Source organism: Nicotiana tabacum, chromosome 22, assembly GCF_000715075.1.
Source record: "Nicotiana tabacum cultivar K326 chromosome 22, ASM71507v2, whole genome shotgun sequence".
Taxonomy (NCBI): Eukaryota; Viridiplantae; Streptophyta; class Magnoliopsida; order Solanales; family Solanaceae; genus Nicotiana; species Nicotiana tabacum.
Window position 1 is genome coordinate 210051344 of NC_134101.1, and position 13931 is coordinate 210065274.

Below are 13931 nucleotides of genomic sequence, written 5' to 3' on the forward strand. Positions count from 1 at the left end.
TATATCTTTTTTTAGGTCAGAATTTAAAGAAAAAATATAAATTATATTTTTAAAAATGATGGACCGGCCCGTGGGGGCCCGCGGCCCACATAGGGCTGGAGTGGGCTGACCATTATAAGGCCCATCAAAATGGTGGGCTAGCCCAGCCCAGCCCGTCAATTGCTAAAACCCACGTAGGCTGGGCTGGGCTAGTCCGACCCGGCCCATATTGACAGCTCTATTGATAATTGTAAACTTAATGCCCGTTTGGACATAACAAATTTTTTCCTTGTTCTCAAAAAATTTCACTTTTTTCCGAAATCAACAATTGTTCATAAAATTTTTAATTTTCACTTGAAGATGCATTTTAAAAATTTTCGAAAATTTAGAAAATTCCAAAAAGCTATTTTTCAAATATTTTCACTCAAATCACTCACAAAACTTTAAAAACAACCCAAAATTATATTTATGTCCAAACACAACTCTAAATTTCATATACATTGTGCTTAAAAAAAATTCGCCCTTTTTTTAAATTTTACAATTGTTATGTCCAAACGCTTACTTATTCTTCTAGTACTGCTAAATAATAAAAAGAAGTAACTAAAGAAGTCGGTAAAGAAAAAGAAAAAGAATTTTGCAGAGACTTAACTTTTGAGGTTGAAGGAGGTAGTTGCCGTACAGTCGGTCACTCGAATTTCTTCCATCGAAGGAATTTCTGGCTTCTGTTTTTTTTTTTTCGATTCTGGGCCCTGATCGTAAATAGGAAAGTGAATTCAAAGATATGAGATCGGGTGGAGGAGGAGTAGAATATGAATCCGCCGGTTTGGGAATGCCTATGAGTTATGCCGCAACGGGTGCTTCTTCAACCTCAATTCCTATTCATTCCTCCAACCTTGGTTTTAAGGTATGCTCTCTCTCCTTTAGCTTTTCCCCAAGCAGTAGGAAAATCATAGTATTTCTTTAATTATTAAAGAATGTTTTAAGTAAACAGTGTTTTTCTTTAATTTAAAGCCATTATAATCCAGTCTGAACCCTGGAACAAATTACGTAAGAGAATTCTTATCGTATTTGATCAATCTCTTTTAAATCTTTTAGTGGGCAAGTTGCTCAGGAAAAAAAAAGCTAGCGATTTTGTTATTTGTTGCTCTTTTCACTGTGTTTGGATCATTGTTACCTATCCTTTTATAAGTATGGTAGTATTATATCGTTCTATGGATACAACGTTTGGATATATTGTATGTTTTGCTGTTGTTAAATAACATTATTGTTGTTTGATTTAACTGATAAGTTTATCCCCGACTTCGGAAAAACATGAGCACTAGCTTTTTCATCAAAAGGATGGCACTAAAGCCACTTAATTACGTAAAACATAGGCCATTCTTTGTGTATATATATAACAACGACCAAATGCTTGTGTAATTCTTTGTAAACTGCTCCATATATTCATGTACTTCCTTATGCAGTAAATGACTCCATATATTCATGTACTTTTTTATAATCTGTTATTTTGTAGAACAAAAATATGGTCATGGAAAATAAGGGAAACAACCTGAGCAAATTAAATAGTAAACTAAATCAGCAAAAAGTAGCCAAATAACGTGGATTGAGATAAAGGATACAGAGAAAAGAACAGGAGAATATTGCTCTTATTGTTAGGTAGAGTTGGGCAGTTAAGGCACTGGTCCACGCATGAATATTTTATATTGGACATATAACTCATGCTGTGATGAGTTTGACCTGACCTCCATCTTAACCATCTTGCTGATGTCTCGACTTCCCCCTACATTTTATAAAGGCCGAATACATATGTGGCCCCTTAAACTTGCCCGAATTTTTCATTTAGACACCTGTATTAAAGTTTGTACCTATTGAACACTTGATCTCTACCAAAAATGTACCTATTAAACACAATATGCTGAGATGGCACAGTGCGTGCACAACACAGCTTCTAGGAGCGTGACATAGCTCTAAATCTCAATACAAAATATCTTCTGCCGGAAGCTATGGAGCTTTGCCTGAAAAATAAATTTCTGTTCTTTTATTTTCTTTTCCTTTTTACCATTGATTCCTTAAAATCAAAAGAAAGACAATTGGTCCAATCAGTTTAACAATTCCTTCAAATGTAAACCAAATTTCTTCAAACAAAAATGAATAATGATCGAACAATTCGTCCAAATCAGATGAGGGAACAAACAGTTCTAATATCTAGAAGGTAATGAAGAAAGAAAATGCTTCTTTGAAGCTCTGTTAATGTGGTAGCCACAAATTTACAAAGGCAATCTGCTGTCATTAATACTTATAAAAGCAAACATTTAGTTACACCTCACCCATTTACAACACCGACAACATTAGACAGTAAACGAGTGCATTTGCTGCTGTAGAAGTAGCTTGTGATGCTGATCTAGAATCTGCAGTTGTTAAAAAATACATGCATCCCCTAAATTCACTGTTTATACTGATTCGATTGCTCAACTTGTGAAGATGCTACAATGTTTTTACTGTTTTTTTTTTTTGTTATTGATTGTGTATTTATTAAAGAAAGGGGAAACTCACAATAATGGAGGAAATGGAGAAATGACTGGAGGAAATGAGGGCTCTGTTGGGGAAGACGACGAGGAATGAGAAGGGGCCATACCTCTCTCCCTTTTTCTAAAAGATTTGACACATGTCATTTTTTTATTCGTTTTGTTTGCCATGTCAATAGCAAGTGACATACACGCACTTAACTTGGTCTAGCATTGTCAATTTTGTGTTCAATAGGTACATTTTGTATTAAGATCAAGTATTCAATAGGTACATGCTTTAGTATAAGTGTCTAAGTGAAAATATTGGACAAGTTTAAGGGGCTCCGTATATATTTGGCCTTTTATAAAATACTAACTATAAGGGTTCTTTGTTTCTTCAGTTGTTGAAAAAGCATGGCTGGAGAGAAGGAACTGGACTTGGCATTGCTGAACAGGTTTACTGCTTTCTTTTTTCCTTTCAATTCTTTTGAGTTGACCATCTCCTTCTATTTCGTCTACTACTCAGTTCCCTTGTCTTTTCCTGTTTAAACTTTGATGTATTAATTGTACTTTTCTGCATTCATTGAACAGATCTGTTCTTTTAGTTTTAAGACTATGACTCTATGAGAGGCTTTTGCAATTTCATTGTGTGCTGAGATTGTCTTTTCTGGCATTTACCATTTTATCTGGTTGTTTGTTAACTGAAACTCCTGCCCTGCGACTGAATCTGATTTGATGGTTAAGCACATGTTGGGAATGATTTCTTCTTTGTCAGTTTAAAAAAAGTTAGTTGTGCCTTTAAAGATTTTCATCTCTAGACTTTCAACAAAGAAAAAAACGTCAAAGGAGAAGGAAAAGAAGAACTTTCATCTAAGAAAAAACGACAAAGGAGAAAGAAAAAAAGAACTTTCATCTCTGGACCACGGAGAGGAGTGTACATACCAAGTCGTCGCTCGCCTTTTAATCTTTTCGTTAAATCATCTGAGAGGGGGTGCTGATCCCAAAAAGAAAAAGGGGGAGGGGTTACCGATCCAACAAAATAGTATATTCGAGAGGAGGTGCAGCACATATATTAAAAGGATATAAAAGTTATCCAATGATAATTTATTGACCTATCGTGATATCCTTTTGCATGGCCACATGCTAAATTCATAGGTATGGTCAACCAACACCAAACATTAGTTCTTGTTTTGGAGTATTTTAGTGTTTCTTTGCAAAGCAGAGACTTTTATCTAGCGCCTTTGTATCACCTTCTCAATTTTTTTCTAGGTCCAGTGCTTTATCTTCTCCTCTTGCACTCACCCTCTTCGTAATACCCATTCGTGGACCTCCATCAATAGCACACATCCTTTATCTTCTCCTCTTGCACTCGCTCATAGCACACATCCTTTTTTTTGACCTTTTCCCTCTTTTTTCTCATGTGCCTGATTTGTCGCCTATGTTGATGCAGATCGTGGTAAATGCATCAACAATTAACCATTCCCATGCACCTACTATCTGGCTTCCTCACTACTACAATCCTAAATCCTATCAAGGCCGTGATGACACCTAAACTGCTTGCTAGGCAAGCCAACACTCAACAACAACAAAAGATTCCAATTATTAAGCCTTTAAATGTTTCATGATATAAATAATAATACGGAATAAATTTCAATTTAATATCATAAATACTTAATCAATAATAATAATACGGAATCAGAGATAGCAAAAATACACATAATAAAAGATAAAAGATTAGGATTTAAAATAGAGAAAGACAAGAAGTTAACTATGAACTAGTTAAACTCCTTGAATTCCTATAATAAATACTAATCTAGGAAGAACAAGAACAAGAACAAGAACAAGTAACACGGATTAAGCTAAGTAAAGAATGCAATTCAAAGCCCCTAGTAGATATATCAACTATAACAACGAATTAACATTCAAATACAAAAAATAATCCAAGAGTATGAACATGAACTCATACATGATTAACATAACATAGATAATCTAAGAAAACATGGTAATTAAAGAGAAAATAAAAATACCCTAACCCTTTCAAGGTTTGTCTTTGTTTATCAATCCATCATAAGCTTCTTTTCAAAATGAGAGGAATGGACTATTTATACTAGAGTGCTATTTAGGCTAGATGACCAAAATACCCTTAAGCTAGTAAGGAAGCTAAGTAGAGTCAAATGACAAAGCTTACCTAAATTAGTTTTGAAAATCTAATAAAGCTAGTAAGGAAGCTAAGCAGAGTCAACTTACCCACAAAGTAGTGCTGAAAATCTCCTCAAAACTGCCTCTTCTCGAGCTCCAAAACATTATGAGAACAACAACAACAACATACCCAGTAAAATCCCACTAGTGGGGTCTGGGGAGAGTAGAGTGTACGCAGACCTTACCCTACCCCGAAAAGGGTAGAGAGGCTGTTTCCGGGAGACTCTCGGCTCAACATGAGAGACAATAATATCAGAAAAGAAACAAGAAAAAAGGCACGTAACAACAAAATATGCCAGAAAGAAAATAACAACACGAATAAGTGAAAGGGCAATAACACAAAATTATGCAAAACAACAATGTGAACACAACATAGACCGCTAACAAACCTAAACAAAGCTGGGAAGAACTCTCGACTACCCCTAGCCTACCACCCTAATGCTCGAACTCCACATGTACCTAACAAATCCCGAAATAAGTAAAAAATGCGGCAGTTGTCCCCGCCCGAATCAGATGCTAGATGATTCTGAAACTCATCTTTGGCAAGCCCAACACAATCTTTGGATGAAATCACCCAAGATAGCCTTTTGAATCACTCAATTTGGCCTTAAAATGAGAGAGATTTAATGTTTTGAAGTTTTAAAGGAAGACTGAAATTTGTGGACTAACTTAGGGATATAACCGGTATTTTCGGGATTGTCGCACCAGAAAATTCAGCAATTGCAAAATCTTAGTTTTAGCACCCGAGACTTATTCGGAACCTCCTGGACACAAATCATATATGCATTTCACTTGTAAAACACACTACAAACCTGCTCGAGCACTCAAAACACCGAAAGGAGTTCGTTTTGAACCGATGTTGACCGTTGTCAAACTCCAAATCCTTAACTTAACTACTCTCTCACCAATGACCGAAAACACACCCAAGCCTCTCGGGACCCCGTCCAATCATACCAACAAGTACAAATACATTATCCAAACTTATCCAAATGCTCGAAGCACCACAAATAGTATCAGAATGAAGAATCGAAGATCAAATCATTCTCTTAAGTTACACACATTCCAACTTCGCCAAACGCGTTTGAATCACACTTAGACATTTCGGATCACAACCAAACTTTGTACACTAGTTCCAGTTCACTAAATGAACCTAGCCAATGTCTCGGAACACCAAACGGACCCCGACAACACCAAAGTCAACTTCCGGTCAAACCTATGAACTTTCCAAACCTTCAAATTATTAACTTTCGGCAAATAGAGCCAAAAACTTCTAGGAACCTCCGAATCCAAATCCGAATATATGCCCAAGTCCAAAATAACCATACAAACCTATTGGAACCATGAAATCCCGATTCCGAGGTCGTTTACTCAAAAGTCAAACCTTGGTCAACTCTTCCAAATTGAGAATCACTCTTCCAAATCAATCTCGAAATCAATCCCGAGCCTCTCAAAAGTTAAAACCAACCATACACTCAAGTCATATTACATCATATGAAGTTACTCAAGACCTCAATCAGTCAATCTACCGAATGTAATGCTAGAGCTCAAAAAGACTGGTCCGATTGCTACACTCACCCTGCTCACCCTTCAAGAGAGATTTGGCCACTAACAGCCTTTAAAAAGAATGGCTAGCCAAGCTGCAAGCCAACATTATGGTCATTTGATTCTTCTATCAAAATGTGATGTAGGTAATTTGTCTTTACCTTTGGAATCTGTAGTTGCATTGTGTTGCAATGTGAAGTTGTTTCTGATCTGCTTGTGGCCTTAACAGGGCAGATTGGAACCTGTGCCAACTTATATCAAGAAAAATAAGAGAGGCTTGGGAGCAGAGAAGTCAAAGAAGGCAGCAGAGCACCGTAAAAGTTCCGGGCTTTCCATGGGCGGGAAGATTGTAAAAGATGGGGAGAAAGAAAAAGTAAGTTTCCATTGCTCTGAATGCGTATTATAGCATTTGTTTCAAAACTGATGCTATTTAAAGCATTTTGCTCTGTAGTGTGGGTTGGCAGGCTTAAGTAGAAATTTAACATGCATTTACGAATTTCAAACATAAATAACCTATACATATGATCCTTTCATTCTCTTCAGTGACAGGGATAGATACAGTTGCCACATGTGACAAAAAGTGCTTGATGTTTGTAAGTGCAACAATTTTAAACTTTGCTAAAGGACATGTGCTTTGACGGGAGGGAAAGTGATGTAGGAAAAAGGTTTATTAACCTACAATAGGGCAAGGGAATAACTAACGGTCCTTTGGCTGAAATAGAGCTGATCTAATATCTGGATTTGGAGAAAGTTGATGGCCATAGAAAATAATGTGGAAGATCCACCTAGATTTCTTTAAATTTGACCCTTTAAGGTGTGGTTATGTAAAGCACCAATTAAGAAGTTCTCTTAACATAAGCTTTAAGCAAGGAATATTCTGGACTATTTAACATGAGATGCTATAATGCATTAATACAATTCCACAGAACTTGTCTTTGCACTGGTGAGATAATACATTCTGTGACCCATACTGTTGGAGGCTTTTCAACAAGGCTAGAATAATTTTTTTGTAGAATCCAGTTTTACAGTTAATATGAAAGTTGATTTACTTTTTTTCCTCCACTAATATCATTGCATACTTTTTCCCGGTCCATGTGAGAAAGTAAGAAATAGGGAAAAGGCATAAACCCCTCCTAAACTAAGGACGGATTTTTAGTTACACAGCTCATATTTGTGAGGATCTTATTACCCCCTCTAACTATTTCAGAGTGGAATTAATTCCCCCAAGCTCCAATGTGCCAGAGAGAGTGTATTTCACTCTCTTTGGGTGAGTGAGAAGCCAAAAAAAAGTGCCAAAAATTTAAGTGTGGTCCCCAAAAATGTTTCTTTCTTAGACTTTCTCTGCAATCTCCATCGACGATGTTCATTGGATTGTAGCTCTCTATATAACATGGGAGTTAAGAAGAAAATGAGAAAAGTACTTTCAGTAAAGCAGAGTATGCCTTGTGCATAAGGAGATTGGGGGTTTGGATCAAGTGGTTGCTTTCACAGGATTGAAGGAAAATGAGTGCTCATTTGTCTATGAATTACTGGACCATTTGGATTTGACTTTATTGGGGAGGGGAAATCTGAAGGATAAATAAACACCTAAATTTAGAAGATTGAGGTTGCTAAAGGTAACTAGAAAGCTGAAGGAATGGAGTAGAATAGATGTCATATAAAAACTGATATTTTCAAAAATACCAAAAATACATCTTTGTTCCATTATTTCCACTCCTCTGAAGAGAGGAAAGATCTAAACCTACCCCGTTTAGTTTGATGATGTGCGAATTAGTTACTTTGTCCACCTATATGATGCGCTTTCCTTACTTCATTCCGGGGGTGAGGCGGGGTTGGATTAGGGTTGGTCTTAGATGGCTTGCAGTTTATATTGGTCCCACACTATTCTTGTTGTTTGTCTTAGACCCGGGCTTTAGATTATGGTTACTGTTATCTTTCGGTTTTTATGTTTCTGTTACTATTTCGATTTCTACTGGATTTACTAATGAATTCTCTCTTGTTTTTTTACTCTGTTTTCGTCTTATTGAGCCGAGGGTCTATCGGAAACAGCCTCTCTGTCCCGATCGGGGCAGGGGTAAGGTCTGCGTACACATTACCCTCCCCAGACCCCACTATGTGGGATTTTACTGGGTTGTTGTTGTTGTTGTCCACCTATATGATGCAATACAGGTAAAAGTAAATGGTTGAAAGCAGAAAAAATGCATTAGTCAATTTCCAAGCAATTGTATGTCTTTATTGGCAATCAGATAATTGAAGATGAAGTATGGTTATCATATTTTTGATTTGTGTCAGTAGGAGTCGTCGCCAAATTGGTGCTGTTTCACTTTGTTTTAGGTCCGACTACGTAGTGAGTTTGTTAATGTGTTTATACGTCTCTGCTTGAGGTTTGATGTTTTCGCTGATCGGCTTTGCACTAAATTTTCTTTATTTTTTTTTCCGGAAAGGGGCCTAAACTACCCCTATCGTTTGCTACCCTGTGGATTATTACTTTTATGGACAAATAGATGGACGGAGGGTATCTGTAAACCACTTTGCAAACGATTGGGGTAGTTTAGGCCCTTTTCCTATTCTTTTTTTTTTTCTTTTGTAGTTGGGCAACTTTTTCTTTTGCGTATTACACTGCTTACGATGGTACCGTTTGTTCAGGCGTCTGTTGTACAGAAGACAAAGGGAATCTCTAAAAAGATGAAGAAAGTACTAGAGTTTGAGAAGCGCATGCAAGAGAAAGAGTTTGAGCGAGCATTTTTTAGGGAATTCTGGCCAGATAATGTTTAGTTCGTCCCCTTGTCTAATTTTGTTTTCCGCCGTATATTTCAGCCATAGTAAATTGTTTCCTTCTGCCTCTTGGGTGAATATTCATTATCTTTGTTTTGGACATATTTAGAATGATATCCAATCTTGAGATATTTGTAAACTGAAGTGTACGTTACACAAATGTCTATCAAATGTATCAGTATTTAAACAAGTACTTGTTCCGTCCATATTAACCAAATTCCATTGGCTTAGGTATCTTCTTCAACATTTTGATTTGAGAATGTTATTCAATATTTTTTCCTTCCAATTTTTGGGTATGTGTTTTATCTTTAAAATCTAAAGTCCTACCAGCAACAACTATGCGAAATTAGCTAGTATGACATTTGTAAAATGCCTAACAAAATAGTTAGAAAATTTACACGAGATTCTGTATCGAGAACATCAATTTTTCATATCAATCTTCGGTTTGGAGACTGGTCAGTGCATATTCGAATGGCATAGAATGCAATTGATTCCTAATCTTAATACACAAGTGGAAGTTCCAGAAATACCTTTTCAGTTGGAATGTAAGACATTGATACGGGGACAATTATGCATCTGGAAAAAAAAAAATCAATTGGAAAGACCATTAACGTTTTAAGAGAGCATTTGGCTAAGTTTTTAAGGTGGTAAACTAGGCTTATATGAACTATTTAGCTTATTTACAATTGGCAAACATCAAAAAGTGTTTATAAACCAAAATCAACTAAAAGCCATAAGTTGGCCAGTGATGTGTGGCTATAATTTCATAGTTTCGTACATTATTTGCTTTGCATTTTCTATGCTTTAACGATAAATTACACTTTATTTGCGCGTAATGGAGTCTATTTTATATGTAGGTGAATTGGAGATGAAACTAGAGCAAAGGGGATACTCAAACGTTGAAAGTGCGCTCGAGAACAGTGAAAAGGAGAGGCCAGGCAAAAGTCAGCTCAATCAGGCTTTAGCCTGGCGAGGCTAGCCAAAGGCCAGGCTCAACCAGGCTTTAGCCTAGCGAGGCCAGCCTAAGGCCAGGCTGAACCAGGCTTTAGCCTGGCCAGGCCAGCCAAAGGCCAGGTCCAGTCCGAGTTTTGAAGACTTAAATTGTTTCCCGACTTGACTAGGATTTGACCTACACATTTAGGTCTTGTCTTAAACATATAAATAGACCTAAAAACGTCACTGTTGAGAAGAGAGAGGGAGGAGATCAAGTTTGGACACACTTGAGACCTAAGGAGGCAAGAACACACTAGGGGCAAGGCGGCGAATTCTTCTACAAGTTTTTCACTTCTTTCTTCCTATTTTCATTATTGGTTATGAATTCTAATATTGTAGTTATGCATACTATTATGAATAGCTAATTTGTTATTTAGGTTTTTGATGGAACCTCTTGAAGGATGATTTTCCTGTTACGTTAATATAGATTTGCCGTAGCTTTTCTCTATTTGTTTAACTACGTTTATATTGTGGTTACTTGAAGAGCTCTCAATCGACTGTGCCTATTTAGTATGTATTACTCGTGAGAGAGTGCATATTTAGGTAGTTGTTGAACAACATCACTCCTAACGTATATGAGGGATCAATACGGAGGGTTTAAATGTGGGATTAGGGATAACGAAACCTTGGTACGATCCGAGTGAGCCGTACTTAATGCCAACTAGCGTAATTTGGGAGAATATATCTAGTAAATTGTGGTAATTACTCGGGAGAGAGTTACAACAGTCAGAGTGCTCATGATCGGTAGAGAAAACTTAGGCAAATTTATAGAAAACATAGCAGAAAGGATTCCGACAATAGGGAAAATCATAACGCTAGACCTCTTTAATCTTGTCTCCAATCCTTAATCTTGTTAATTGATAGTCTTACTGCCTTTTAGATTTGTTAGTTAATTAGATAAAAATAAATATTATAATCTTTATTAGTAGGAAATTGTTTGGACTTGTGTTTCTTAGCGATATTGAACAACTATAGCTAAGCCTTAGTTCTCTGTGGGGTTCGACTCCGGACTTGTAAATCGGATTATATTTGTGACGACCGCTTAGTCCTTTTTATAAGGCATAGTTGGGCATGATCAAATTTTGGCGCCGTTGCCGGGGAACTAACGGTGTAGTTGTAGGTGTACATATTGCTAGGTTTCAAGTTTGAACTTTTATTTTATTTTTCTATTTGAATTTTTGTTTTGTTTTACTTGTTGATTTGAGAACATGGCATCTTGGAATTATAAGAGTGTTGATGTTGGTAATTCTACTTTTAATTCTCTTTATGCATATTGTGAAGAAAACCACCTATGGCAAAATTATCAAAATATTTCCGAGAGCGAGTTATGTGCACCAACTCAATCTTATGTGTGGAATGTGTGCGATATGTATGGTGGTCAAGATGGTCACTTTCATGATTGTGCTTATATTTCTTATCTTCCCCCAACCCCTTACTATGATGGTTCTACTTTTTCTTGTGAGGATAACAGGAACAAAGAACCTAGGGAAGCTGGCCTAAAGGAGATCAAAGATATATTAAAGTGCCATGCGAAACAATATGATGAGAAACCACGACAGATACAAAGGCAAGAGACAACTATTCACAACTTGGAGGCTCAAGCGAATAAATTAATTGAACCTTGTAAAGCGCAACAAGTTGACATTGTGGATAGTAGCCAATATGATTATGAATTGGCTGCAGAAATTGCCATTATATTGGAGGATTTAAAAAAATACGGGGAGGAGCAAGAGGAGAAGGCCAGAGTAGAACACCAACAATCAATCCAACTAGATTTTGAGGATGCCGATGTCGTAGAAGAGATACTAGAGTCAACCAAGGATATTGAGGATACATATTTAGTTGACTCTAGTGTCATTGATACTGAGGATGTTGACAATTCCGATGTTCATGTAGTAGAGTGCATTGGTCCACACTCCAAGCATTTTTCCACATTGTTTTTGGATGATGATATAGAAATAGAGTCATCCGAGCCACTTCAGGAGTCAAGGGATGAGGAACAAGGTGCTTACATTCTGGAATTCTTCTTGCCAGAAAGTTGGGATTACACATTGGTCCACACTCCAAGCATTTTTCCACATTGTTTTTGGATGATGATATAGAAATAGAGTCATCCGAGCCACTTGAGGATTCAAGGGATGAGGAACAAGGTGCTTACATTCTGGAATTCTTCTTGCCAGAAAGTTGGGATTACATACCTCATCTAAAGGCTAAGAAGTACATAATACTACATTATTTTGTTGGGCCAGTCAGATTCTTTACACCACCCCAGAAGCATGATCATAGAGCAGAATCAAAACTGGGAGTCCAATTTATAAGTTCATAGTGGAGGCAGAAAGTGATTCGCGTTGTGCCGTGACATTAAATCAAGCGCTTGTTGGGAGGCAACCCAGCTTTACTGCTTTTTATTTTTTTTTTATTATTTTTATTGTATTATTTTTGTAGTGTCGATTTTTGATTTTCTAGGAGCATGGAAAGCAAAACTTTTGGAAGGATGCAACAGCAAACCAGATGGTTGGAACTAAGTGTGAGGTACCCGCACGAAGGACCAAGCCTGGGAGAAGTCTGAGTACCCCATGAGCTGCTAGTGCTTCGGCCTTTGGCCTACCAGGGAGTTTCTTTTACCCTCTTATTAGTATGGTGTGCATTGGGGACAATGCATAATTTTAAGTGTGGGGTGAGAAGATTGTCTGGGTGATTTTCTATGCTACTTTAGTTGTGTTAGTTTAATTGAATATTTTTTTTTTAAAAAAATTGGACTTTTCCCGACGATGGATATCCTAGACAATTTTCTTGAGGGATTTAAGTATAAAGATTTTTTTTCTTTGTAGGTAGTGTAGTAATGCCCCCTTGGTTTTTCTTTGTGCCGCGGTTCTTTTCCAAGGTTTTGTTTGAACCGGGTGTAGTTAGTTTTATTTTTTTAGGAGTAGGAGCTAGTGTGAAATGAATTGAATTGCAGCGATATCTCTGAACTTTGTTATGCCTTGAGAATAGCGAGTACTTTGGTTGTGATGCTTAGGCTCAGTTTTTGACTCTTGTATAAGTACCTTAAATCGTAGATTCTTAAATTTGCTTAACTACTTTGACTAGAGTATCTTGATGAGTCCAATCCTAAGTGAGTTATGTGCCATGTGTGTGTAAAGTTTTGTGTTATTCTTTGCATTGCATTTGATGTCTATAACTTATCCCGTGTATTTGCAAAATGAAATAGTAGTTTTGTTCAGTCTTGAAAGTGATATACGCAATTTTTTGTTGAGCCATATATATATTTTACCCACCTAATTGTTATGTATCGTAGTTAACCCCTTTGAGCCTGTAATCTTGTTTCTTTAGCAACCAGATTACAAGCCTTATCCCCTTTGTTTGAATTAACCATCTATTTGAACCTGTTCACCTCTCATGAGCACTTGAATTGTTATGAACTTTGTAAAAGTCAAAGTGTGGGGTGGTTGGTTTGACTTTTGAGTGTAACTAATCAAATAAGGAGAAATGTGCGCTATGTTGAACGAAAAAAAAAGACACTTGAATTGAAAAAGAAAGAAAGAAAAATAGTTGTATAGTTGTGAAGAATATTCCTTGTGGTGGTGGCTTTTGATGTAATTGTTCTTAAAGAAGTATGGAGTTAATACATATTAATGTGAAGGTGGTGTCTTGTATTGACATAAGTATGGGCTTGAATGTTAAAGTATATGTATTAAAGTTCTTAGGGAGGTGTAGTCACTTTTATATCCAAATGTATCCTACCTGGCCCGTAGCCTACATTACAACCAATTAAAGTCCTACTTGATCCCAGACTGAATGAGTTCGATTAGTAGAATAGTACACTATGAGCAAGCCTGTGGTGCATCTTTTTGGCATATGAATGTTATTTCTGAGAGAGAGTGAATTCTTTATATCTTGAGTTCCTAATTTGTTCTTAAATTTTATTGTGTGTGTGGA

The 13931-nt window shown here is 36.8% G+C and overlaps 1 protein-coding gene across 1 annotated transcript; it reads left to right on the plus strand.

The window, feature by feature from the left end:
- The first annotated feature begins 574 nt into the window (after positions 1-574).
- On the plus strand, positions 575-9189 carry LOC107795535 (uncharacterized). The gene is made up of 4 exons (XM_075244570.1): positions 575-883; positions 2885-2938; positions 6454-6597; positions 8871-9189. Exons 1-4 carry the CDS (start codon positions 761-763, stop codon positions 8997-8999), a joined length of 450 nt encoding a protein of 149 aa, XP_075100671.1. The 5' UTR covers positions 575-760; the 3' UTR covers positions 9000-9189.
- The last annotated feature ends 4742 nt before the right edge of the window (positions 9190-13931 follow it).

Excerpts from the sequence above, each read along its gene's own strand:
- LOC107795535 (XM_075244570.1), top strand. The coding sequence starts at position 761 with ATGAGATCGGGTGGAGGAGGAGTAGAATATGAATCCGCCGGTTTGGGA. Across the intron at positions 884-2,884 it reads CCTCCAACCTTGGTTTTAAG|TTGTTGAAAAAGCATGGCTG; the intron begins GTATGCTCTCTC and ends TTGTTTCTTCAG. Across the intron at positions 6,598-8,870 it reads AAGATGGGGAGAAAGAAAAA|GCGTCTGTTGTACAGAAGAC; the intron begins GTAAGTTTCCAT and ends CCGTTTGTTCAG.